This window comes from Haplochromis burtoni, unplaced genomic scaffold (assembly GCF_018398535.1).
Source record: "Haplochromis burtoni strain Fernald_Lab_line unplaced genomic scaffold, NCSU_Asbu1 Contig_264, whole genome shotgun sequence".
Lineage (NCBI taxonomy): Eukaryota > Metazoa > Chordata > Actinopteri > Cichliformes > Cichlidae > Haplochromis > Haplochromis burtoni.
This window is the reverse complement of record NW_024582625.1, coordinates 1-27,002: the sequence shown is the minus strand read 5'-3', so window position 1 is coordinate 27,002 and position 27,002 is coordinate 1. Positions and strand designations below refer to the sequence as shown.

At 39.6% G+C, this 27,002-nt stretch overlaps 3 protein-coding genes across 14 annotated transcripts in view; 1 reads left to right on the top strand and 2 right to left on the bottom strand.

The window, feature by feature from the left end:
- frmd4a (FERM domain containing 4A) overlaps window positions 1-4,400 on the top strand; it is a 96,983-nt gene extending 92,583 nt beyond the window's left edge. For 10 of the 11 annotated variants that reach the window (XM_005939268.3, XM_005939269.3, XM_005939265.3 and 7 more), the window contains 2 exons: window positions 122-224; window positions 1,200-4,400. In XM_005939268.3, coding sequence (XP_005939330.1) covers window positions 122-224; window positions 1,200-1,302 — 206 coding nt within the window. In that variant the 3' untranslated portion in view covers window positions 1,303-4,400. Of the gene's footprint in view, window positions 1-121; window positions 225-675; window positions 748-1,199 lie in introns of all 11 variants that reach the window. The other variant, XM_042227505.1, reaches the window with a different exon arrangement.
- A 1,060-nt stretch (window positions 4,401-5,460) lies between these two features.
- On the bottom strand, window positions 5,461-7,700 carry si:dkey-30c15.13 (uncharacterized protein LOC558731 homolog). Its single transcript, XM_005939261.2, has 7 exons — window positions 7,527-7,700; window positions 7,229-7,390; window positions 7,039-7,149; window positions 6,879-6,935; window positions 6,686-6,793; window positions 6,399-6,545; window positions 5,461-6,185 (listed from the first exon to the last, which is right to left on the bottom strand). Exons 2-7 carry the CDS (start codon window positions 7,388-7,390, stop codon window positions 6,132-6,134), a joined length of 639 nt encoding a protein of 212 aa, XP_005939323.1. The 5' UTR covers window positions 7,527-7,700; the 3' UTR covers window positions 5,461-6,131.
- Window positions 7,701-16,275: 8,575 nt separating this feature from the next.
- pdp2 (putative pyruvate dehydrogenase phosphatase isoenzyme 2) lies at window positions 16,276-20,460 on the bottom strand. 2 transcript variants are annotated; one of them, XM_005939259.3, is made up of 9 exons: window positions 20,338-20,460; window positions 19,808-19,937; window positions 19,509-19,700; window positions 18,865-18,984; window positions 18,486-18,772; window positions 17,400-17,505; window positions 17,084-17,320; window positions 16,689-16,988; window positions 16,276-16,557 (listed from the first exon to the last, which is right to left on the bottom strand). In XM_005939259.3, exons 2-9 carry the CDS (start codon window positions 19,883-19,885, stop codon window positions 16,282-16,284), a joined length of 1,596 nt encoding a protein of 531 aa, XP_005939321.1. In that variant the 5' UTR covers window positions 19,886-19,937; window positions 20,338-20,460; the 3' UTR covers window positions 16,276-16,281. The 2 variants fall into 2 exon arrangements, with proteins under 2 accessions (XP_005939321.1, XP_005939322.1); XM_005939260.3 differs by having other exon boundaries at window positions 19,808-19,941; window positions 20,338-20,456.
- Between the last annotated feature and the right edge of the window lie 6,542 nt (window positions 20,461-27,002).

Genomic DNA, 27,002 nt, shown 5'->3' with positions numbered 1-27,002 from the left:
CAAGCTCACAGGGTATTTCCCACCCCCATCCCCCGAGCATAGCTGGAATTCCTTTGTCTTTCACCTCACTGTAACCTCTGGTCTTTGTGTCACTTGTCTGACTCTACTTTTTTTGCTTTAGCTGCTTCCCCTCACAGCCAGAGGAGTATGACCCCGTCAAGTGAACACGCAGCTACACCCACACCTCCCTGCAGCCCACAACACATCCTTAACTGGCAGAGCGGGTAAGAAACCCACAAGCACGCATAAGGTGGCTGAAAAGCTGCCAAGACGTTGGAGCCGGATAGGAATATTAGGGAAAACTGCATCTGCTGCTCAGCTTTTTTCTCTTTCTTCATATTTGTCCAGGACTCACGCTTAACACACTCACAAACTTCGAGTGTCTGCTCTTCTTTGTGTCGTTGTCTGTGATTTTGGGTGCAAAACACTTCCTAATTCTTTTCAGACTTCAGTCAGATCATATATGTCTGTATTTTCCCGCCTGCTTTCCTGTTTTTGGTCTTTATGTACATTTTTTCTTCACTGTCTTTCTTGATTATCTTACACACCTATTACTCTTAATTTTTTCTCTTGGGAATCTTCTTATTGCTTACTGTTTGTCATTTCTTTCTTGTCCATCTTTCTGTCTTTACTAACCCTCCTTTCCTTATGTGTGTGTCCTCTCTCCTGGTTTAGAGGGACAGCAGACTGCTCTCCTACTGAGGACGTCTGTCAGTCTCCCCCTCAGCCCAGCTCTGATGCATAGAGGTACCGTCTGTGGTCTAAATCTAGCATAGTACTAGGAAAATGCAATATCAGTAGATTTTAAAGCAAACCTTTTTCATTATAGAACATCAGGACCAAATTTAGTCCAACTTTTCATTCATAAAAATGTATCCCATCAAAACATGATAAACGAATGCACATCTGTGGGGCACTGACAGTTGTGGTTCATTTCTCATTTCTTGCTCTTTGACGGTGGAGGTATATGTGTCATGAACTCCCTCTTTGCCTGTATCTGCCTGAATTTTGCATGCTTTCTGCTCCGTTCTGATCTAAAGCTTTACTGCAGCTCACAAGATTCACTAATAAACAACACTTAACCGTGCACCGTCACCGTCACCAGAGATTGAACAACAACAAAAAAGCTCACAAACAGCAGACAAAGACAAAAAAGCTGCCCTGCATCTGTTCTGATTCTGGTCTTTCTTCCTCTGCAGGACTTTGAGTGACAGCTGTTTTCTCAGCAGCCCTCTGTGTTCAGAGCTGGCAGATGTCCAGTGGTACGGACAAGACAAGGCCAAACCTGGAACGCTGGTCTGAGACCTTCCTATGGGGCCTAGAAAAGTCCCATTGCCCTCTCCTACTGCCTCTCCATTGTCCCCTACAATTATCCATCAACAACTGACAACCTCATCCTCAAAGCCCTGCAGAAACCCTGCCCTGAGCAGACTTGACGGGCTGGACGTGAGCCTCCCTCCTCCTAACATTTCACCACCTCTTTATTATGACCTGTCTATTGCAGTTCAGCAGGACAGGGACTACTCGCTGGGCTCTTTAAGGGCAGATTTCACAGGACGGACTGAGAAATGCCACCTCAGCTGTTGAACTGTCACCCTACAGCACCACAGAGCCCTTTCTTTACTCACCTACTGCAGCACACAAATAACAGGGCAACGGGAAGCGAGCGATGGGAAGAGAGAGCACAGCAAAACGTCCCACATGCAACTCAAAACTCAGCAGAAACAACACAGGCCATTCCAGGATCTCTTTCATATTCATCTTTGGTCCCCAGACTTATTCCAGTGCACTGCCTCCCAGTCAGAGGATACCTGCTGGATTTGAGCCACCAGTTTAAAACCCATTTCCAGGCCCAAACGAACTGTGTTGCATTTCATTCCCATTAACACTTGTTTGTCTTTCTTTTTCTTTATTTCTTCCAGCGTATTTATAAAAAGAAAAGATGACTGAAACATTCAGGAGTTCTCTCTTTTACCCACAACCACAGACAGTTTCTGAATCGACCAGTCACACCAGAGTTCTTGGGCAGGCACAAAGAAAAAAAGTGAAAACTGTACTCAAAGTGACAATATCAGCATGGTTTCTGAGAGACTGTCTGGATATTAATAAGGACTATAGCAATAACAACCCTCGTAGAAGTCTTTGGACTGGTTTGAATCGGCGGAGTGAATTCAAGGATCATGATAGGGGGAATTTGGATTTGTGGTTGTTTGGCGTTACTCTTTTGCCTTCTTCACTGACTTCATCCTTCGTGTTTATTTTAATATCTGTGATCTTCAGAGGATTACTCTGTCCGCAGCAGCATGTTTGATCACATGGTGTATGAGCCAGGGAGTAGAGGAGGCTTGGAAGAAAAGGTCATTTATGGGTGCTGTTCAGTCATTACAGCACTTTTTAAAATTTTGTCTGAAGTTTGTTGGTCTGGCCTTTGCGCACTGTTTCATATTAAACCCTGAAAGAAAGAAAAAATGTCTGACATGTCTTGGCATTACTTCTATTTTAATATTGCATTGGCTCAGTGAGAATTGTTTAACCTTTGATCTTGGCTCTACACCAGCTCTCACCATGCTGAGTATCCCTTTATGGCACTGTGTTTACTCATCTTACTTTATCTGTTTCAAATATGTTGGTGCTTTACATTAATACTGTAATTTACTACTGAAATCATTACAAACCACACAGCCCCTTTACTTCCCCACAGCAGAAAGCCATTCTATGAAATTACAGTGAGGCACAGCGGACGGATGACATCCAACGAGGGTTTATTTGGTATTAAGTGAAATGTATTTTAACACCATTAAGTCTGAAAGCACAACATTAACAGTGTCTTTGAGGGCTGGACCTACAGTAAGTGTATTCTCATATCAGTGTAACCACAAGGTGTTAAAGGGCAATCCTCTCTGTGTTTCAGGCATCAGATAATTAAAACCCCTGCTGTCAGGGAAGAAACGCTAAAGCCAACACACAAATACTTTAATCCGCTCAAATGGAGAGAATTATTTTTCTCACACGTCCTAATCAATCAAATATTCAGAACAGGGTTAGAAAAGCACATCTAGTTTTGTAAAAAAATAAAAAATAAATAACAATAAAGGGAATTTTGGTTGTTTTTAGCCATTTTCCTTCTCTTCCTTTGACAAATGTTTCCGTTGCAAATTAATGCTCACCACTGTTTCCTTATTCCTCAAAATCTAAATTAACCAAGTGCTATTTTGCTCTAAAACACATTGTGAATCTCAGTGATAGATCCTATAGCACCATTCAGACTGGATAAAAGGTGTATTGTGCTTCTTGGTATGAGAGGAACGGTACGTCTTTCATTTGTATTTCCTTTATAGACTGCTGTGAGTTTGGGGCAAACAATATTTTACTAAGAAGGTTTCGCCCGACCTCCTGCATGGCCAGTTCTTGGGCAGTTGTTCCTGCCAAGTTTGGACAAATTGAATAAGTCGTTAAGCAGAGTTGGAAGCAGCGATCACTGGTTACCGCCTAATATGACTTCTTTACTCGAGTGTATTTGAGTTTGATCTTGCTTTTCCCTCCGAAACATTTCTGTGCTAGACAAAAAATCCCACGCATGCCGTGAAGATCCTCTGAGAAAGGAAGACCCCAAAGATAGTGCCCAGCTCCTTCGTGTTACCATTAGCACGTTTTACTCCGTGGTGTCATCCCGCACCAAAAAAAGTACCATTTTGACCTTGTTGTAATCTCTGACCTCTGAGCTCATTGTGAAGACGTGTGACATCCCTTCCCTTCATATTTCCAAACAACATATTTCCTGTGCTCCATACTAATGTATGAGGTTTTTGTAATACTCCCAAGAGAAGAAATGAACTAACTATTTTATCAAGTCTTTTCCTGTATGTACTGATGGGGCACTATTAGATTTTGTGGGGTTTTTAACATTCACATCCTTTGTTTTAACAATGTTCCACTTTAAATGAACCAGTATTGTTTTTGTTTTTTAAGTTTCGGACATTGTAACAACCCTTTCAGGTGCTACAAAATGACCACTTACTGCTTTGTCACGTAGGATCTAGACATCTCTTCATTGTTATCAATAGATTCAATACCAGATGTGCAAAATGAAGCTTATTTTAACAAACAGTTTAATAGTAGAAGCACTTCCTCTACCAGACAATAGAGCATGTAACTCAATTTTATCAGTTCTCTTCAGCTGAAACAGTACATTAAAGGTGTTGTAGGAAAACAAATGTGGAATTGATTTAAAAAAACACTTAATTCCACACTTAATTTATTCTTTTTTCTATTAAGAATTTGTATAGTAACTTTGCATTTTTCAAAACTGTGTTGTTCAAAATTGATGATGAAATTTTCAAGACGAGAAGCTGTGGTGGTTCTTGAGAGTAAGAAAATAAATTATTGATGAATGTTCTCAAGATAAGTGGTCTGTCGTTTCTTTTTTCACTTCTTCCCTTCCCTTTCTCCAAAATGGTTCAAGATCAGATACCTTGAGGCCATTCAGCTGAAAGGTCATAGTGTCGGCCAGACTTATCAAAGGGAATCCCAACATGTGGTCACTGTTTCCTCTCCTCCGGACACACTCACTCTCCTAACATCCGAGCTTAATTTACTTCCCTCCCTTCTGCACCTTTGAGAGGATTTCCTGTGGAGTCAGAAGGGAAGATACACTCCAAACAGAAAAGATATTACTCATCAGAAAACGTGGTTAAACAGCCCGGCTTCACCTTTTTTAATTTGCTGATATCCACTGAAAAACAAAATCCTCCTTTAAGTAAATTCTGCTGAAATGTGTGTTTAACTTATCGTGTGCTCTACTATTTTAAGGCTATCACTCAGGCCCAAAACTCACAAATGGTAGTTGTGATCCTTTGTGATGATATGTGGTTTCTGCTAACATGAGCACAGTGTCAGTTTCTGCCAGGACACCCAGCTTTATCATCCTGCTTTGGTTTGTACCACTTCTGTGTCCATTTACTAATTAATCCCACGTTGGTCTTTGTACTCGGTGTGTTCCCATAGCAGTTCTCCCAGCCAGGCAACAGCTGGAAGCTGTTAGCCCGAACTGCCGTGAGAAAGTAACTGCACTTGGATTTTTTTCCACTCATACGTCTGTTTGTGCATGTTTGTGTGTCTGTATGTGTGTGTGTGTGTGTGTGTGTGTGTGTGAGAGAGAGAGAGAGAGAGAGAGAGAGTTCTTGCTGCAGGAGTGGTGTATGACCTTCGTTTAAATTCCTAATTAAATCCTCCATCACTGAAATACTCGAACACACCACACCCTCTACTACACAATACATAAATATAAGAACTATTATTCATGCACATATGTCTGTGATGTGCAGTTTTTGACTGTATGTTGAGTTTGTGACGAGGGTTAGGGTTCAAGTAAGATGCTTAAAATCCCACTGACATTCATGAAAAAATATCCAGAGGGAGGGGGGAAAAATAACAGATTCTTGCAAGCTTTTTCAACAGGAACATTTATTTACAGTCAGCGACGGATAGATTACAACTGAAGAAGATGCATAGATCACTCTCAGCTTCTCAGCCCTGAAGGTCCTGAGTGCTAAAAAAAAAGAAAAAAAAAAACCTTAAATAATAAAATGAAATTCATTATCCAGGTTTACGCTTAACTACTGCAATGGAGTAAAATATCACACTGGTTTACGATGTGAAAAATCTGTGGCGGCATCGCCCTCTAGTGCCCTCTGCAGAATAACATCGAAGTAAATGAAGAAAGAAAACCATGGCAGCAGTTTTAACCATTATAGCCTTTGAATTACAAAAAATAAAATAAAAAAGACCAAATTTTATTGACATATTTATATATGACAGCAATTTCCACTGTCAATTTTTTGACAATAAGAGGGCCCTGGGTTTGACTCCACCAGCCAGTCTGAAGTCTCTGTGGAGGCCTGTGTCTATGTCAGCTGTCTCCAGGTAATCCAGCTTCCTCTCACCGTCCAAACACGTGCATGTTAGATTAACTGATGTTTGTAGAAACTGTTCTGAGGTGTGAGTGTGAGGGTGAATGGTTGTCTGGAGGATAGGTTACTGCCTTTAACAGATTTACAACATTACTATATTCAGATCAAACAAACAATTTAATGACAGTAACTATGCTTGCAAACAATGAGATTTCAGATCTTTCACATATTAAATTCCACTTGTTCCAGGAGAGGCCCATTGGTTTCATCTGGATCCTGCCAAGAAAAGCATCCAGATGAAACACTAAGATAGCAGTGATTAACAAATCAATGCAAACTAAATAATTCAATATACATCATCATGCCCTAAAAAAAAGCTAACAGAATTAAACTGCATTCCTGTATTCCTTTAAACCAGAAGTCACAGCATTGATTAGGATTTTCTCCCAGTCTCAGGTTTTTTATTTTACCCTATCATCCAATATTTACCTGTGAGACGCGACTGTAAACCTGAAAATGGGGAGAACTGTAGCGGCGCAGACCCCTCCAGGACAGGAAAAGTATGTAGAGTGATGCCAGGAAGCAATGTACGGTGAACACTATGGTGCTCGCCCTTGCAATATAAGAACCAGCACGCTAGTGAGAAGAAGGCAGAAAGAAAAGAACGATTGTAAGGTTTTCTGTGTATGCTGAACACAAACCCCAAAAGAGATTCCTTACAGGACCTCTTTATTATAAAGAAAGATTCAAACCTAGTTACTGGAATGCAGAATTACCTGTTGGTAAGTGAGTGTGACGGCTTGTGCAGCTCTGATACCGTTGGCCAGCAAAGCTGAGAATCCAAACACGAGACTAAAGACATTCACACCCATCAGGGCGATGATCTGTTTGTTGTTAAGATAAACTCAGTCAGGCTGATCATAATATAAGTAAAAAAGAAGCCACATAAGAATTTACCAAACTTTTTACCTTCAGTTTATTCGCTTTTCTTTGAACCTCAATTGCAAGACACCCAGCAGCCACATACTGGAACAACAAAAAACAGGTACAACCTCCTATTTGGCTTTCTCTCTTTTAAAACAGAAATTTTATACTGTGTGCATGTCAGCTCAAGCAGATGTGGACTCACAAATATGCTTGACCATGCTGGTGTTGTCATGGAGACAGCACAGCTGTAGCTCACACATGCGTGAGTGATTGTGGTTAGTATGCAAACTAAGGCACTGAGGATTTGAATCACCTGAGGGGGGATAAAGAATAAAAGATGGGCAGGTTCAAAGCTTCAGGATGTTAATCAATAGTTTGGGCGAGCTTCTTACCCCACTGACTAAAAGTCTAGTATTAACCACAGCCCCGAACCAACGATGAATCCTGGCATTGCTTAGCTCTCCATTATTGGTGGCCTCAGTTTGTGGGGATGGTGAGGGTGTATCCTTAAAAAATACTTGGTACAGTCCCTCCTCAAACATGTTCTGCCTCATCTGTCAGGGAAAAAGTTAATTTGTATGGATGTTAAATGCTGCACAAATCATTTGATATTTTGCCAAACAAATCATGGTTGATATGAACGCCTTCAGATTCAGATTTTGCATTTAACTTCAGTCTGTGACCTCTTACCTTGCCCAGATGTTGTAAAGCCCTTGTTTATTCATCCACGGGCTTTTATATAAACAGAAAATATCCATCCAACCAGAATAACAGACGTTGAACAGCTTTTCTCATGGCTACAAAGTTACTTCTTGTACCACACAGTAAACTTGTTTGGTCAAAGTTCACTTGAGTTGGATGATAATGAACGGTTAAAGTTCACTGCTGAGGAAGTGATTCAGAGAGCGTGTTAGCCATGAGTAAAGTGCTTATCAGCTTGAAGGCAGGGCTTTCTGTAAGATCAGAGGACTTGGTTCATTTTAGACACAAGAAGAATATTTAGAAACACAACCCCAGCTCCAAAAACATCAGGATGCTGTATAAAATCAAAATTAAAAAATAAAAACCCAGAATGCAGTGATTTGTGAAACCCACATTTTATTCACAATAGAAAATAGTAAAAAATCAAATGTTACTGCTGAGACATTTTACTATTTCATGAAAAAATATCTCATTTTTAATTTGATAGCAAGACACTGAAAAAAAAAGGAACTGGTATTAATCAGTTAAAGTAAAGATGGACAGACCCTGCATCTAGAAATTGTGGAACAATTTCAGAATAATATTCCTCAACACTTTGAATATCTCACCATCTACATTACAATCTCTGTGCTTGAGGTTAAAGGCTGAAAACAATTCAGAGTGCCATTCACAAGCGCAGGTTAAAGCTCGATCATTCACAGAAGCCATACGTGATGATGATCCTAAAGCACCGCCATCTTCTCTGCGTCAAAGGCCATTTAAAATGGACTGAGGCAAAGTGGGAGAACTGAACAAATCAAAAATTGAAATTCTTTTTGAAAACCAAACATCCTCCTAACTAAAGAGGAGAGGAAGCGTCCAGCTTTTTGAGAGCTCAGCTCAAAAGCTTGCATTTCTAATGGTATGGAGATGCATTAGTGACAGTGACTTTGGCAGCTTGCGCATCTAGAGAGGCACCATCAAGGTATATACATGTTTCAGACTGTTACAAATGATCCTTTTTCAGGGATCGCCTTGCATAATTCAGCTAGAGCGCATACTGCTCTATCTATTACGACAGCATAGCAAGTCTGGCTGTTGAACTGGCCTGGCTGCAGTCTAGACCTTTCACCAGTTGAAAACATTTGGCACATCATGAAATGAAAAATACAACAAATGAGACCCAAAATTGATGAGCAGCTAGAATCCCATATCAGATAAGAATGAGAAAATAATTATCTCATAAAGTCTTGGTGTTCAATTCAAAGTTTAGGGCAAAGAGAAGAGGGAACAGAGAGGCGAGACAAAAGACACTGTATGAGACAAAGAGCCCTAGTTTAATCATTTTTAATGATTGAATGCATAGTGGTGTATAAACACAAAGGGAGTGAAAGGAAATGCTCAGAGCTTAATGTGATGTCCCCCAGCAGCCGAAACCTATTGCAAAATAACCAAGAGATGGATGGTTCAGGGTCATCTGATCCAGCTCTCACTATAAGCTTTGTCAAAAAGGAAAGTTAAAAGCCTAATCTTAAAAGTAGAGAGTCTGTCTGTCTCCCAAATCCAAACTGGGAATAAAGGGGCCAGAAAGCTGTAGGCTCCGCCTCCAATTTTACTCCCTTCCAGACTACTTTTGAAAACTCTAAGAACCACAAGGAAGCCTACAGCCTGCGAGTGAAGTGCTCTGTTAGGATAATAAGGTAGATATATTACATAGAGTGTTAATAAATATAGATTAATCATAGTTCAAATTGAAGTAATAATGATGATGGTTTAGAGGAAAATACTGAAAATACTGAAGTTAAATCAAAGATCAATCAGAGAGGAAGTGTCTAAGTAAAGAAGTTATAAGAGATTCTTTACCTAATGACACATCTGTGGGAACATATTTTTTTAATCAAACAAATAATTTGTGCCATTACTGCCAATGTGAAATCTACATTTATCCTTAGCTAGCAGTTTCAAATTTCCTTTAGTGTTGCCTGCTTTGGCCCCTAGAATACAGTCAGCTATGGTCACTGGAGTATAGCTACGCATGTGTGCATGACCCTCAAAAAAGTCCCGGCTGAACCTAATGGACACGGTTACCAACAATCATTGAGCCATTACAAATAACAAAAGATACAAAGATTTTTCTTTTCATTCAAACACAAAAATATCCTAAAATAACTCCACATAAATAAAGTACATGCATAGAAAGACAATGACTGGATTGAAAATAGTCAAAAAAATCTCTTTTTATTACAAGAAAAAACCTAAATCTTATATTCTGTGTCAAACAATATAGCGTTGATGCATATATATGTATTGTTGCATATTATTGCATATTTTTACATCTATAAATCCAGTACATGAGACCATAAAAGTATATTAATCATTTTATTAATTAGCTTAGAAACCCTAATAAAAAATAAAAATGTATCACACTTGATCAGGACAACAGGACAACAGCAATTCCTCATTTAATCCTCCAGGAGGTGCTGTTTGCAAATGAAATTTCCAGTAGACTTCCCCTCAGAGAAGCTTTGGCTCTTTATCGCCACCTTTTATTAATGCTCAACCATTTCATCGAACTGAGTGAATCTGCCTCAGAGCCTTTACCTTCACGGTCAAACACCAGGAGAGAGTCATAAGGAGGAGCTGTGGGTTCACTGTCTGCAGCACATGTATTCTAAGAGGGGACAGCCACAGGCACATATAAGACTCTGAAAATATTACAGTCATATAAACTGTAAATCTTTACATATATACCAAAGGTTTGCTATTAAATGCACTAAAAGATGATACAAAATTGTTACATTACTCACTTCTTCATTGAATTTGCCAATGTCCTCATTGGCTTGTATTTGTATAGGCGGTAGTTTGGGCAGCTCTGTGCAGCAGGAAGAACATCAGTGCAGAAGACTTCAGGACGGTTATCAAGCCCTCTGTGGAGCTGGCTCAGGTCATAGACCTATAACACAAGATGAACATATGTAATATAAACTAGGTACAAAACAGGGAAGTACGGTGGCCCTGATAGGTCAAACACACCAGCACATATAAAAATGCTGCAACACACAAAACACGAAGGAAGTTGAATAAAACAAATCTCACCAAAAAAACAAGGGAAGTTGTTTTTGAAGGAGACATTAATGTGAGTGAAGCACTGAGGAAGTGGCAGAAACCAAAACATGTGAAGGATTGCATTTGTAGTGCGTTTGACCTTTCAGGGCCACCGTAGAAAAAGCCTCAGAAAAATGTACCCCCTACTTTAGTGTGACTGCGGCATCAACTTTCTCAGGCAGTGATACTGCAATTTTATTACATCATCAGTATTTCCCCCTAAGTCTTCTATTTTATTCGTTAGTTTCATTAGTAATACATTATCCAGTGTTGCATCACCAACACAGAATCTCTCATTCCAGGTCTGCTTATTCTCCTTCTGCCCACCAGGATTCCTCAATCAGTCGTCCAACTCTGCAAGTGATCCAATCACTCAATACTTTCTAAGCTCTATCTCCCATTTGCTTTTCTCTCAATCATTAGCAAACCATTCTCCTAACCACCAGAATTATGTTTGCTTTAACCTGTTTACATCTATTAAAAACTGCAAAACTGAGCATAGTCAAAAGGTGTGTTTTATCCTCTCATGTGAGTCTCTCTTGTGAGTATTTTTTCCCTGTCCAACGGCATATGCACATACAAAATCCCCGATCGCCGATCAACAGTAAAACACCCTCAGGGGGCTGATCTGCTCCTGGTCCAGTGATCTTGTAAGTTATGGCCACCTTTTTTTCTTTGTTGGACTTCAGCTAATCCCAAAAATAAAAATGTCATTTGAGCAGAGGTGAATACAACACAATATCACTTGGTTTATATAACCCCAATTCCAAAAGAGTGAAGACACTGCATAAAATGTAAAAAAATAAACCGAATGCAATGATTTGAAAGTCTAATAAAGCCATTTTACAAATTTGTTCCTTATCCCTGCATTCAAAGGACAAGGCTGAAAATCAACATGGGATGCACTTGTCTTCAGGCCCTCAGGCAGGACTGCATTAAAAATAGACATGATTCTGTCATTGAAATTACTGCATGGGCAAAGAAATCACTGTCTGTGAACACAGATAAATGCAGGTTAAAGCTCTATCATGCAAAAAAGAAGCCATATGTGAACATGATCCAGAAATATAGCTAGCACCTCCAGAAAAGCAGGACAATGTGGCACTGCATGCTGGAGCTGTTACAACAGCATGACTTCATAGTCGACTGAACTAGCCTTCTTGCAATCCAGATGTTTCACTAACTGAAAGCTTTTGGCCCATCGGGATCAAAAAATAAGACCCAGGAGTGTTGAGCAACAAGAATCCTGCATCAGACAAAATCAGGAAACATTCCTCTCCCAAAAGTACTGAAGCTGGTTTCCTAAGTTCTAAGAATTGTTGTTAAAACAAGCGAAGGTGATATGCAGTGGTAACAAGAGCATTTCCCAAATTTGTCTTCCTGTCATCAATTGTAAAATGATCGTGATTGATATTTGATATGTTTCTATGTTCTATTGTAAATAAAATACGTGTTTATGAGATTTGAAAATCATTGCATTTACATTTTACGCAGCATCCAACTTCTGTGGGATTAGGGTTGCATGGCAGCAGTTACCTTCACCAGATTTTTGGGGTAAGGATCCCTGACATTTTCTGAAAAGCTAATTGGTGGAATAACCCACTCCCTCTTCATCCGTTTCAAGCTGCCAGACACAAATGGAAACTCCACAATGGGAAGCTGCAGGGGGAGGGTGTAAGACCTTTTGAATCAGGACATCATGTCGCACCAGATATAGTATTTAATCAATGAAATGTGACGATGCAAATAATTCTAAAATTACCTCAAGACCTACGTTCTTGGAGACTTTATTTGGGCAGCTTTTTCTGTTTTTCAGGCACTGTGGTTGGATCCCTGCAGGAGCAGCTTGAAATGCCAAGCACTGAGGAAGCAACAATAGACATTATCCTAGTAATGCTAAGCTTACAATATACGTGTAAATGTGTCATAGTGAAGTGTTAAAAAACAAACTACGATCTGAAAACAATGTAAGTTAAACACATCCTGTTTTTCCTGACTTTCATTCATCTTCTCTTCAGAGCATGCCTCCACCTCTCCAGGCTCTCTCCTACCTGCTCCCCACTCTCATTACACATCACAGCGTTCTCCACAAACACTGTATCCCATGAACACTTCTGCCTTAACTGTTAAACTGACTTCATCTGTCAGCTTGTCCATCACTACTGTGAACGGGCTCAGAGTTGAGCCCTGATAAATCCCACCCCCACCTTGAATCTGTATCTCCAGTTGTCGTTCTGCACCACCCTCACATACTTCTCTGCCACTTCTGACTCCCTCATACAATACCACAGTTCCTCTGTTTGGCATCCTGTTACATATTTTCTCTAGATCCACATAGACACAGTGCAACTCTTTGAGACCTTCTCTATACTTCGTCATCAGCACATTCCAGCTGTAGCGCTCTTTTTTGAAGCCATGCTGCTCCTCACCGATTGTTACCTCTCTTGTGAACCTAACTTCAAAAGCTCTTTCCCATATCTCATCAGCTCTCTAGTAACTGCAGCTCTGCCCGTTTCCCTTTGTTCTTATAAATCTGTACCAATACACTTCTTTTCCATTAAACATCCTCTCCCTCTCTGAGATTTGTGTTAAACAATCAGGTTAAAAAGTCCACTGCCCTCTCCATACTTCCACAGCACCAACTGCCTGTCCAATTTTCATTCTCTTCATAGTTGCCCTAACTTCCTCCTTACTAATCCTCTGCACTTCCTAACTCACTAACTGTCCTCCATCCACCCTCCTCACTCTGGTGTTCTTTATTTATGAGCTCCGCTAACCACTCCTTCTACTTTCTCTCTTCTCTTTACTTGTTAGCATATTTTTATCCCCATCCTTAATCACCGTAACTAGCTCCATGGTCTTTTTCTCCTTCTCTAGTGTCCAGGTTCACATACAGTTCACTGTAAGCCTTTTACTTTGCTTTTTGTTGTACTCCTAGCCTCCGAGTAGTCATGTCTACTTTTTTTGTTTTCCAATTTATCTCTTTTTGATACTTCCCCGTATTTCCTCATCTTCCTTCCTCTGTCTAAATAATACCAAACACCTTCTTGGCTTTTTTCCTCACCATTCAACCGTTTATGTGGTGCTGAATGTTCTACAATAGCTTTAACTTGACTAAGCCAAGGCCTGTTAACTTCTCATTAGTGATCATGGTTGACTCCGACTGGTAGATTCGTTCAAGGCATGTTTGGAGGAGTACCAACTGTACCAACTGTCAAGCATGGTAGTGCTCAGGTGTTTTGCTGTCTGTTGTACTCATAATTAAAAAAAAGTGTAGGAGGGCTAACTCCAAATGCTCAAACTTCACCCTATATCAACAGCCATACAGTTGAAACTGGGAGACAGTAGAGTGTTTCAACAGGACAATGATCCCAAACATCAAAACTGGTTTTGGAACAGTCAGACTAACATTAAGCTTCTACAATGTCCTTTCCAAATCCCTGAATTCAACCCTACCAAAAATTTGTTAACCACTCCTAAATATCAGGATGGTGTCAGGAAAACACACAATTTAAATGAACAATTGATTCCCCCAAGAAGAGTGGTCACGTATCCAGACATAATTATTTCAGAAGCTTGTTCATGGATCAAAAGTATCTGCTCAAGGTTAAAGACATTTAAACAAATACTAGTGAGCTTGTGTGTATCATTTCAAACCTGAGTGGTTTAGAAAACAAACAAAATAAATCAAACCTTGTAAAACCAATAATGCTACTAAATAAACAGTCCTGCAAAAAAGTATTTACCCTCTTTCTGATGTCTTTTTTTTTCATATTTGTCTCAGTTAAATGTTTCAGAACATCAAACAAATGTAAATATTAAACAAATATATCTAAGGAAAGACAAAACGCTATTTTGTTCAGTGATGTGAAACATGTAGGTTTGACAAATATGCAAAAAACTAAGAAACTTTAAAAGTGAAAATATTGTATATAAAGATGCACATATTATACAAATATAAATAAAAACCTAAGTGTTAAGGGCCATGAGGTCATTTGAGACATCTCGAAATGCAGCGAGAGAAACAACTGATGGAGAAACGTCCTCCATCAGTGCAGTAACTTTCCTAGCAACTGTCTGTGACTGCCTTCTTTAACTGCCACCGGCTACAGTATTTGCGTTTAGCGTTTCACTTTCTTCACACGCTGAGTAGCTGATTTCCACAGGAAGGGGTTAAACTGGAATTAAGAATACATCAGACCTGCAGGTGAGGGTGTTTACACATGTGGGTTTCCAACTTCACATTTCAAAAAAGGCTTGAGGTTTGCTTCTTTTCTTTTTTTTAAAGTGGAATTTGTTCATATTCTCTACAATTGTAAGTGAGAGACCAGCAGAAAAATGTGAGCCACTAGCAGCATCAATTAAAATAACTTCACTTATGTTTGTACGACCATCAGGCTGAATACAGACTAACTGTTTTCCTCTAATATGTCACACACATGTTTAGAAAACACATTTGAGAAGAGACAGGCTCCCATGACAAGCAGAGTTTATTTTGAAAACTCCTGACCCCACTTATCTACTTTCCAGGTTTAGGCAAAAGGACATTAAAACTATGCTTTACAATATTTAAATGTCCCCTTGTAACTTCTTTTAATCCAAATGTTTCTGACAGAAAAAAAAAAAAATCTGTTCAATGTAATATTAGTTTAATTTTGTAAATGGAATGGAAACATAAAAACACGATTACATTTAAACTTCATTAAAAGATAGTTCACAGCTTACACAAACAGGGACATGGAAAAAAAAAGACTAAATGGAAAAACAAAAGCACAATAAGAAAATCAATAGAAGTGAGAGGTACCATTATTTCACATCAAAAATACACTGAAGGACTTTTTCCAAACAAAAACTGTATTTGTGACCCATTAAATGCTGCAACTATGAATTGGTAACTGAACTTTTCCTAAGAACCAGACAAATTGGAGTGCCGATGTTTCTGTATAAAGCATATGGATGGCCACCCTCTATTCCAAAGACATTGAGCAGGCTTAGCGTGTGTGGGCCAACTGATTGTCAGTTATGCGGAAAAGTACGAGCTGCAGTGTGTTTATATTTTTGGTCACTCAGGACTGTGCTGCGTTTCGTTGTAGTTCTACAGTTTGATCCGGAGGTATTTTGACCTGCATCGGTTCACAATGTGTTGTGAACTAAACTGAACGGTTCAAGACTGATGATTATTTTTGCGTTTGTCTGTTCAGGCTAACTGTAAGTAAACACTGAAAACGGTCATTTTCTTTTAAGATCAATCAGTCTATATAGCAAGCTGTAACTGTGACAACCTTTAGAAAATGTTAACTGACTGTCATGGCCAAAAGAATTCACAATAAAACTGTATTATTACCATAGATACAGAATATTTACAAAAAAAATGTTATCAGTACAATTCTCCAAGAATCGTTGACTTTATTTTTTTTCTGTTTTTTTAGACAAATTAATTGCACTAGTTATAAGAGTGTAGATAGGCATTGTTTGTAACCAAAACTGTATAAAAAGTGTATAAAACAATAAACTACATGACTATTTATTATATTATCATATCTGTATAGTTAATATGATCTCAATAGTTCATTTTCTAAAGATCAAGGGTCTCGTTAATACTTACTGGTACAGTCCTAATCTGAATAGCCCAATTCTCGTAATTGTTTCTCTCTGTCCATTAGTTGTGGTGAGATCTAGCCAGATCATAGTTCAGATACACCACAGTAACTGTGATATCATCTCTGTACATTCGCGCTAGATCCTCCGGCAAAGCAAGCATTGACGCCAGCCTCTCCTGGGATAGTTCTCCATAGTCCCCAGTGCCGAGAGCATGTCTGATGAGGTGTGTGGCAGCGTTTGTATCTAGAGCTGGGGAGGCACGGGCCTGGCGTTTCAGCAAGAGTTCATGCATCTGACCCAACTTCAGCTTTCTCTCAGACTGAGAAACTGGAGCCTGGAAGAAAAAGAACAAAAAGGTCAGTTAGAAGCCTTTTTGGTTTTTTCAGGTCAAGATTGCAGGATAAAGTCTAAATAAAGTGCTGTATCTAAAAGTTACATGTTGTGAAGTAGTTACTCCATACAAACCTGTAGGTGAATTCCACTCAGGTGCTCTCCAATGAGCCGTACTGCCTCCTCACTCCCTAGTTCATCCCATAAGCCGTCAGTACCGAGGATCAGGAAGCGGTCCTGGGGTCTCAGTTTATGATAAGTGATCTCAGGTGACACGTCCAGGTACGGCGGTGTTAGATAATTAGGCGGAGTGTACTGATACAGATTAAGAGAGTCAAGGTCTACTCCAGATTCCAGGCTGGCTAAAATACTTTGCTGCAGCTCATGGCTCCATTTAAATCTCACATCACCAAACGCACGGAGTGGCATTAGGACCTGACAGAAAGATAAAGAATTGAATCAATGACTCATTCTCTAAACCGAATGGCAAACAAATTTGTGATCTGTTGCATGTGGCGACAAAAACCCACCCCTAGCAGCCTGTCATCTGTAACCACTGTGTTGCTCTCTGAAGGTGGATGTTGGGCTTTGATGCGTTCCACCTCAGCCTGGTTCTGTGAGTTATGGTCTCGAGAAAGAGGTAAAGCGCTCCATGAGCCATCTTCATTTTGCATCCCTAGTACTGCTCGACAGTCACCGGTGTTCGCCACGTGGATGCCATCCATGCCAACATGGGCCACACAAGCAGTGCACCCGGCAAATGCAACCTGGACAGATAATGCATGTGTATCAACCTTGTATGAACTTAAAACACACTAGAGACTGAAGACTGCTGTATCTTATTACCTGAATGGCTGTACTTCTCATTAGGTCATTGGATAGAGGAACTTGAGCCTCCAGAGAGATGTCAGCATCAAGCCGTTTGAAAGCATAATCCAGAGCATCCTGAGGACTAAAAAAAGAAAACAGGCTTTTTGTTTTGTGCTATTCTACATACACAGACAACTGACAAGTTAAGACATAAATCAACACGTATTAGTAAAGTGTTTGATGCTGAAACGGCTTCAGTGCGTCCTGTTATTGATTTTAAATTTTCTGTAAGGCTACTACAGGGATTATGTCATTCTTTAAAAATATTTTCCATAGTGGTTAGATGTTGGTACTTAAGAGCACTACAGTCACCTCAGTCTAAAATTTCCTACTAGTATTCAGTAGTAGAATATGATTTAGATCATTTTCATACTCATAAGTCCATTGTGTGACCCCTATTGCCCTTTAGATTTGTGCACTCTCATCATAAAAGAGACCACTCACAAATATATAAAAGTGTTTCATGTTACAGTGAAGGTGTTCACTCAGACGTGGAATCAAATCATGCCAGCAAAATAACTTTCAAAGCATAACAGAGCCAACAAATCCAATCACTGCAGAAAATTCATGTTTTTCCTTTCACTTTGTGTTATGTATTTTAAAGGCCGTTTGAAAGCAAAAAATAGCATAAAAATTAAAAAGTAATCGAGGGAAATGACAAAACTAAAAAAATCTACCAAATGTGTGGAAATACATATACGTCTAGACACATGTTTGCAGCTTAGGTTAGTTGCCATCATATCAATTAACTTTTTATTTCTTGTTGTGCTTGTATTATTTCACACCCACCTGGTTCCTTTAACAAGCATATAGCCTATTTTAAACTGTATTATTAAACCCCACTCAAACCTTCTATCACTACCACAGCATCCATCCCTCCACAGCCTCTGAGTCACACACACAAAAACTGGATAATGCTTTAAAAGCTGGGTCAAAGCGTTGACATTTGTATAATTTTACACCATTTGTTACATCTATCAATGACTAGGTTTGAAACAATAAAACAAGCTAAATAATAATTCCTCCCAGTCTTTGCTGAAGAGAAGATTTATTTGCATTTACCTCATGCCTGACTCGTGTTCATCACTGTCCAGTAATTCTTGCCAGAAGACTCTGAGGTTGTCGATGTACAGGGAAGCAGATTCACGATAATTAAAATCTGTATGATGTTTATACCACTGCAGGATGGGAGGAATAGGTCTGCTGTGCTCCATGCATTTTTCGAGTTCTTCCAGGCTGTGCCTTTGCATCATTGCAACTGCTATATAGTACAGCAGCCGCTCACTAACGGCCTGAGCACACGCCCAACCCCCGTGGCCATCAAACACTCCAAAGAGCATGCCCTTTGACTGGAGAAGACAGAGAAACATAAAATTTGATTTTACAAGAAACAAGTGAAAAAAACAGATTTCACTATAGCAAAGGGGAAAAAACTGCATGCCTGTAAGCAGGTGGCTGCACTGCGACGGTCCTCATTAGGAGTGTTAGCAGCTAGCTGGTTGCTCTCAAACTTCCTCACAACACTTAGTCCCCTGCCATCAAACTCTGGGACACTCACAGACTGAAACAGAGATATGGTTTGTGTTACTTTAGCTATTTACCAAAACAGTTACATAATAAATATGAACTTAAAATGAAGACACTTAACTAGAGTTCGTCAATATTCACATTCAAACTGAAAAAGGTTTTTGAAAGAAAATGGCAAAGAAAATTACTGAACTCTTTTCAACCCAACTGAGGCAAGCATTCAGGTTGCTGACAACAAAATGCAATAAATGAATAAAAAGTAAAAACTAGTGTTTAGTGCATACTTCTTCTGCACATTGTACAATGGCCAGCTCATGATAGTCTGAGTGCTAAAGATTGTTACCCAGTCAAAATATGTGAGTAAATTTCTCAGTTCCCAAACACTTTCAGAGTTTTGCTAAAAGAAGGGGTGATAGGCATAATGGTAAACACAATATTTTTGATGCATATCGCTGGTATTTAGTAAAAAAAATAGCACAATATTCTGTCTTTGTTGTATTTTCATTTAATTAATAAGTTTAAAGTATCCGCTGGGTAAGACTGTGTGCCATCCCTTACTTGTTCATTGGATCTAAGAATACTGTTGATCTGTACTCTGCTCTGCTGAAAGTCCAAATCCTGATGAGTTGAGAGGTGTCGCTGGCTTTTAGACAAATTCCCAGATTCATCACCATTGGATGGACCCCAGGATGAGAAGTAGCAGTGGGGTAAATGAGACTGAGAACAGCAAATTGCTACAGCGTGTGCATTCTGAGGAAGAAAGGGGATTAAAAATACATTAGGGCAGTGGTTGCTAAAGCTTTTCTGCTAGACCCGCCTTTGATTTAGAAGAAAGAATAAAATAAAAGCAGACAAACCTGGAATTGAGCACCAGAATAAAGCGTGAGTGAGTTTGACGCTCGTTGCAGGATGCTGGCGTACACACGTCCATACATCGCTGTTGCGACACTCTAGGTAGGCTGTGCTGCAGCCTAATCACCTTTATGTCTAGCTCAAGGATGAAAAAAATAAAAATGTTATACATTTGCTTATGTGTATGGTGATGCTACGATGTTCCTGGCGATAATTAAATGGCTAGCGTAAGCTGGTAGCATTTTACATGCTCCATAGATCAAACAGTTTCAGATTAACAACATGATACATTTGTTACACGCCACTCCCAAGTGGCATCTTCTGACATTTAGGTACATTACGTGCAAGTCCGCCATGTACCACAGAGCTGTCAACATGACACGTAAAGTTAGCTTGCTAGCTGGCTAGCTTGCGCTAACATTTGGTTAAAAACCACACCGTACTAGCGTTACCCAGTAGCCTGTACCTAGCTAAACTTCCACACATGCAGCGGCTTAAGATATATGTCAAGTCAACTGAACAACCAAATACGTACAAACTTCGTAAAACTTCGAGTGAATCGATGTCCATTGAGTCACTACTCAAAATCATAACAGGACGGTCACGTGCTGAAACGTCTGACGTAGCAGTTATCGCGCTCTGCTGTAGTAGATGTAGAGCTTAGTGGGGTGCATGCTTCAGGGACGTGCAGAGGGGGGGGGCTAGAGGGGCTTGAGCACCCGCCCCTTTCCTGATGAGGTGCCCAAAGTGCCCTTTTGTTGAGGCAACTTTTAAATATTTATTTATTTATTTTTTTATGTGTGTGTGCGTGCGGAGTCCTGTCTGTGCCCCTCAACAATAATATTTAACTATTAATCACAGTTTTGCTAAATAAAAGGATCTGGCTTGCATCAGTCACATGATCACATTTAACCAATGATCGCCCTCTGACGGCAGAACGCGCTGGTTACGAGCCGGGAACGAGCTCACAAAGAGCACGCGCATTTTTTGCGGTCCGGAGCTGTAGGAGAAACACAAGTTAACTCAGAGACACAGACTGATGCGACAAAACCAGTAAGTAGGTGTACAGCGTACACTGTAGTGTGTAGCACACAGGAGTATTAGCTTATTACGTACACGTTGGTAAGCTGTCTTGTTGCAACTGACGAACTGAAACAAACGAGCGTGCTGTGTGTGCAACAGCGCGACAAACATTACCTGTCCTTTTATTAACTGCACAAGTAGTGCTGGTCATAGCTGCTGGCTACCTGTGTAAGGCTGTCATGGGTCTGTAGCTCTGTCACCGTTTTAGGGAACATATTTAGTTTTAAAGTATTTAGAAACATATTTAGTTTTAAAGTAAGTTTCTGGGCTTTTCCTGCCTTTCTGGAGGGATTATATTTCACTAAAAAACGATCTAATATGCATGTCCACATAATAATTATTATAATTATAATATATTAAAAAACACACGCTGTATTTTAAAGAACATACATTAAGAAGCAGATTATATTAGATTTATATTTTAAATAAGACAAAAGTTGGATTTTACAGCAGTAAAATGATTGTATCTCTACAGTTTAAACATGTAATAAGCTTTGCCCTGCACAGAGTGGATAGTGAAACAAATGGAATCATCATAAATACATTATTTCATATTTATTACTTCCCCCTCCTCATTGCTTTATTATTGTAGCTCTAGTAATAAATAATAATGTAAGGATTCTGGATCAGCACCATGATGCCCATAGTATATACAGTATTCTGAAGAAGGTCTAAAATGTCACTGTGTGTGCATGTGTGTGTTTTATTTAGATGGATTTAAAAAAAATATTACTCATGATATAACATTGTGCAGACATGGCTGGTAAGGACATGAGGAGGAAACAGTAGGAGCTGTGTGAGGCTACTAAAGGCAGTGCTATAACATTTTTCTGTCATCATTTTATTATAGATTAAGTGCAAGAGTTGTTAGGTGTGGATAATTAGATTATAGTTTATTGCAATAGCAAGTTGTGCCTTGTTCTCAGATAGACAGCAAGTGGAGAGTGATATATGAAATGATGGGAAGGAAGGAAGAAGAGAAGCAAAGAGTGATTCACAGGCAGAGCCGAGTTTATGTCACAGTTTTTGTTGCCTTATGGTTCCAAGCGCTGTCACCAATCTTTGCATTTTGTTATTATCTCATGACACTTGTTTAATCAGCTACCATCTCTCCTGTGGACTTTTTAATGTCTACAGTCTCAGATCAACACAGCCCTGCCCTTCCCATATTAGATTCTTGATGAATGTGTGTTGTTGTTATTCAGCCTGGTTCAATGTGCCCCTTTTTAACTTTGAGCACCCGCCCCTTTAAACCTCTCTGCACGTCCCTGGCATGCTTCCTCTTTTCTTACCTCTACTGCAAATTTTTGGTGTTGATCCATTACACAATCGATCACTGTGATCTTTACTTCCCACAATAATTAGTGACTATAACAAAACACACTTTTCAGCTTTATATGTATTTTGAAACTGAGTTTTCTTTCGAGACCTGCAATGTATGTCTGCTTCTAAAGCACTTTGGATCTGTTTCTGTTGTTTGTATGTGTTATAGGCCGTCAATAAAATAATCTCGACGAAAAGGTTCAGACATTTTTCATAGTGACTGTTTGAGGTATAGATTTTAATGTAAAAACAATCATTTATCTTTAAATTTCTTTTTCTATTTTTCTATCCACTTCTTCTTGGCTCTTTCAACGCATTTGGGAGAACAAAAAGTTGTGTTATCTTTCTCACAATTCCTGTTTTTCCTAAAGATACAGTCTTTGTTGTAACCAATTCCTAACCAATCGATATAAGTCCTTTTCTCCTTCCTGTGTTCAGCCGCCTCACATACAACTCACAATGAAAAATTAAATTATTTTATTTATTCGTACAACATCTCTATGTTGTACGAATAAATAAAATAATTTAATTTCAACCAGAGCTCAACCAGAGAAGAAAAAAGTTATTTATATTTTTTCCTCAAGACTGTATTATAATTTAAACGTTAGGCTCAAGTGGCAAACTACCCGTTTCAACTACAAATTTACAAATCAATCAAATTTGCAATTTCTTTCTTTTTTGTCCATTTCAGTCAACTTCCCTCAGTGACCTCCTTGTTTATGCTGCAGTTGGTTTTTGGCGTTGAATGGATATTGTTAGTGATGTGACGTTCTGTATCGAGGCTTCGGAGCGTGTGTCGAGTAATGGAGGGGGCGTTTCCGCGAAGCGCGTATCGAGGCTTGCTTCATTTATGGGAGGAGCTGAAAATGATGACGTCCGAAGCCTCGCTGCCCGGCTGTACCACGTGACTGGTTCATGAAGTGGTTCGAACTTTGCCGCGAGATATGACAGCGATATAAACCCCTCAGACTTCATTCAAAAATGTGGGTGTTTGATGGAGAGTTGCGGTTAGTGAGAGTTTGGAGACCGTTTGGAGGTTTATGAGAGTGAGGAGAGAAAGTCAGGAGAGAATGGAGCCAGCTAAGAAGAGGAGGATGTCCTCCCCTGTGTGGGAACATTTTGATCTTATTCCTCCCAACAAGGTATGTAAATTTCTACAGAAGATGTATTTTCATGATACTGATGGTGCAATACAATTTATGTTGAGCTGTCTTGACTTTTGTACAAGGTGAAGTGTTTGCTATGTGCCAGGGAGCTGGGATATAACAACAACAACAACACCTCATCCATGCTTAGGCACTACAGAGCTTTGCATGAGAATAAGGGGAACACCGATTGTGGAGCAAGACCAGGTGAGCCATCAAATGCAATGATAATATAGGATGCAGTAATGTTACTAAATGATATAACAATATTATACAACTGTTATAAGTTACGTGTGTGATATTTATATTTGTGCTTTATCTTTATTGTCTTTCCTCAGGAGAACAATCTCAAATAGATGAAGACCTGGTCAGCATGGTGATTGAGGACTCACAGCCATTTAGCATTGTGGAGGACAAAGGATTCAAAAGATTTGTTAAATCATTAAATCCTAGCTATGTTCTCCCCACTAAAAAGGTCATAAAAGCAGTGAAAATTTAGTTTTTACAGAATAAAATGTGAACAGGCAGGACTGAGGCTCAAAGCCTCAGTGTGTAGCTGTCCATACCTCAACGTTACAAAAGCACAACTACTGTCCACACCCCAACCACACCTCACCTCACAGTAAATGATCATTTCCATTTCAAGCATTTCCAAATAATCATTTCCCATACTGCCACTATAAATATCCACAGTATACTGCCATCACTACAATATACATGTTTTACACACTCCTTTTGTTGTTGACATTTACAGGCTGTGTGCAAAATGCCACACTCTTCAAATTCATGCCAGCTATTATTTTTACGTCCAGTAGGTGTCCTGCTAGAGCAAATGAAGCTTCATGAAGCTTCGCGTTGGGGTGAACCAATTGGATGAAAAGCTTCAGTGCTTCATGGGGCTTCATCTGCCCATCACTAGGAATTTGCAACCTTCTTGCACAGTTTACCATTATCTAATGTCAAAAGGGGGATGGTGCATTACAAAGCAGCGAGAGAGACAGAAAGGCAGGAGAGTTCAGTAAGAGTTGGATTTTAAATACAGGGCTCTGTGTGCGGGCAGGCGGAGATGAGGATCCAAATGCAGGACTCAAACACAGAATTGTAACTCAAAACCTCAGCTTTATTGCTGGAGAAATTAAAACATGAACTGAACAAGGGTAGTGAACAAAAATACTGAACACAGTATAAAACACACAGGCATAATCCAATGGTACGATGCAGCACTGAGCAAGGGCAAACACAGGGCTAATATACACAGGGAAGTAATCGGGGAATGGAAAACAGGAGGGAGACACAGCTGGGAGAGATTGGGGCTAATGAGTCAGGGGATCGAAGCTGGACACACTGACATAAGACACAATCCTTCAAAATAAAACAGGAAACAATACACACTAAACTAAGACACGGACTGGACAGAGAGAGACAGACTAGACACTGAACTAAACCAGCAAAAAACATGAGAACACAAAACCTAAGAACTAATCCCTAAACAAGAATAACTAAAACATAATTCAAATTCAAATTTTATTTGTCACGTACACAGTCATACACAGTACGATATGTAGTGAAATGCTTGGACAACTGCTCGTGACCTAAAGAAAACAAAAAAGGAAAAGGCTATGAATAAGATAGGAAATAAATATGAAAAATTAAAAAGGGTAAATTTAACTAGGAAGGAATAAAATATAAATTAAGGTTAAAAATGAAATAACTGTACAACACAAATTAGAATGAAGGGTAAATTTAACTGGGAAAGAATAAGATAAAATATATAAATTAAAGTTGAAAATAAAATAACTGTACAACAAAATACACAATATAGAACTATATAAGAATGTATGAAGAAATCTAAATATAAATAAATATATACACAATAACAGCAGCTGTACAAGTATTAACCGGAAATGAAGAATATAGTGACCAGTGTTGTGCAAAAACAAAGTCCAGAAAGTCCAGTGTGTGTGTAAGAACCATATGTGTGGGTCAGTACTGTGTGGTGGTGTGATTGAGAGACCGTATCGCCTGCGGGAAGAAGCTCCTCCTCAGTCTCTCTGTGTTGGTCTTCAGGGAGCGGAATCGCTTTCCTGACCTCAACAGAGAGAACAGTCTGTTGTTGGGATGGCTGAGGTCCTTCACGATCTTCCTGGCCTTGGTCCAGCACCGCCTGCTGTAGATTGAGTGCAGGTCAGGGAGCTCGGAGCGGATGGTGCGCTCAGCTGACCGCACAACCCTCTGTAGAGCTCGTCTGTCCTGCATGGTGCTGTTAGATTAATAATCATCATCATCATAACCAACAAAAGCACCACAAGAGAATAAGAAAACAATCCATAATGCAAAAACACACCAAAACATAACAACTCAAAATACTGGGTCAAACTGACCCAGAACCGTGACAGGTAAGGAGATGTCATTTCAGGACTTAAACCAGACTCTAAGAAATTGCTGTGTCTAATTTTGCGATGCTGCGAGTAACAAACTGGGTTCAGTTTGGAGGTTGAAGAGGAACTTTCCCTCGCCAGGCCGACAGCCGTCTGTGTTTATCTCATGCAGCGCAGGGCTAAATTTAAAATGATTAAATACTTAAGACAATGTATATTCTTCTATGACAAAAAATACAAGTGTTCATTTAAGCAAATAAACAGAGCCGTAAGAGATGTTTTTCAGAAACTGTTGTCTTTATTTTGATTTGCAACTAACAAATTTTTTAAAAATTTGTAGTTTTTGTTGTGCTCTCTATTATGTGAACCCCTCACCTAATTTGTTATGTTTTTTAACAAATTAAACCCCAACAATCAAATGATCCCCTGTGAGCAAGCACTAGGCACGGTGGAAAGGAAAAACTCCCTTTAAACAGGAAGAAACCTTTGACAGAACCAGGCTCAGGAAGGGGCAGCCATCTGTCGCGACTGGTTGGGGGGTGAGAGGCAAAAGAAAAGAAAAATGAGAGCACAAGTTAGCTAAATGTTGCTCATCTTGTCTAACATGCTCAAGGAGGCCACAGACAGAGTTAAATAGGCAATCACTGTTAACTGTTAACCTTTGAAAAGCCCCAGTAAGCTGCAGGTAATAAGGCCTACTGCGGCAACACCTAAACCTATTTTAAGTAGGCGTTTGGCACCATGACGCCATGAACCACTACTAGTCGGAACCACGTCAGGAGATGGTTCTGAGGCAGGAGAAACAAGCTCCTCGGGTTCAGGAGCAAGATTCTCCTGTGTCGGGACCACATCAGGAGATGGTTCTGAGACAGGAGAAACAAGCTCCTCGGGTTCAGGAGCAAGATTCTCCTGTGTCGGCACCACGTCAGGAGATGGTTCTGAGAAAGGAAAAAAAAGCTCCTCGTTTCTCTCACTTTCAATCTGAGACAACTGAGCATCAATGCTGCTGTTCTGCTCAATGAGAGATTCCGTCTTTTCCAAAAAGTCATGGTGCATTGTCTGAACATTCTTTTCCTGTTCCTGGAGTTTAGCCTCCAGAGATTCCACCTGTGACTGTGCCTGTCGCACCCGGCGCTGAAGAGTACAAATTTCTCTTTTCAGCTCAATTGTGAGTTTTGTCTTCCGAAGTATTTCCCTATATTGTTTTTCTATTATCTTTTCTTTTTTTATTGTTATATGGTGAGCTTCTCCCACTTGCTGCTCAAGCGTTG

What these genes read in the sequence shown, in the direction of transcription:
- si:dkey-30c15.13 (XM_005939261.2), bottom strand. Translation starts at nt 7,390, where the DNA reads ATGAGGCAGAACATGTTTGAGGAGGGACTGTACCAAGTATTTTTTAAG. An exon ending in CTAGACTTTTAGTCAGTGGG is followed by an intron (nt 7,150 to 7,228) that starts GTAAGAAGCTCG and finishes ATCCCCCCTCAG; the next exon opens with GTGATTCAAATCCTCAGTGC. An exon ending in GAAAAGCGAATAAACTGAAG is followed by an intron (nt 6,794 to 6,878) that starts GTAAAAAGTTTG and finishes AACAACAAACAG; the next exon opens with ATCATCGCCCTGATGGGTGT.
- pdp2 (XM_005939259.3), bottom strand. Translation starts at nt 19,885, where the DNA reads ATGTATGGACGTGTGTACGCCAGCATCCTGCAACGAGCGTCAAACTCA. An exon ending in TTCTTAGATCCAATGAACAA is followed by an intron (nt 18,985 to 19,508) that starts GTAAGGGATGGC and finishes TCTCTGTTTCAG; the next exon opens with TCTGTGAGTGTCCCAGAGTT. An exon ending in GTGCAGCCACCTGCTTACAG is followed by an intron (nt 18,773 to 18,864) that starts GCATGCAGTTTT and finishes TGTCTTCTCCAG; the next exon opens with TCAAAGGGCATGCTCTTTGG.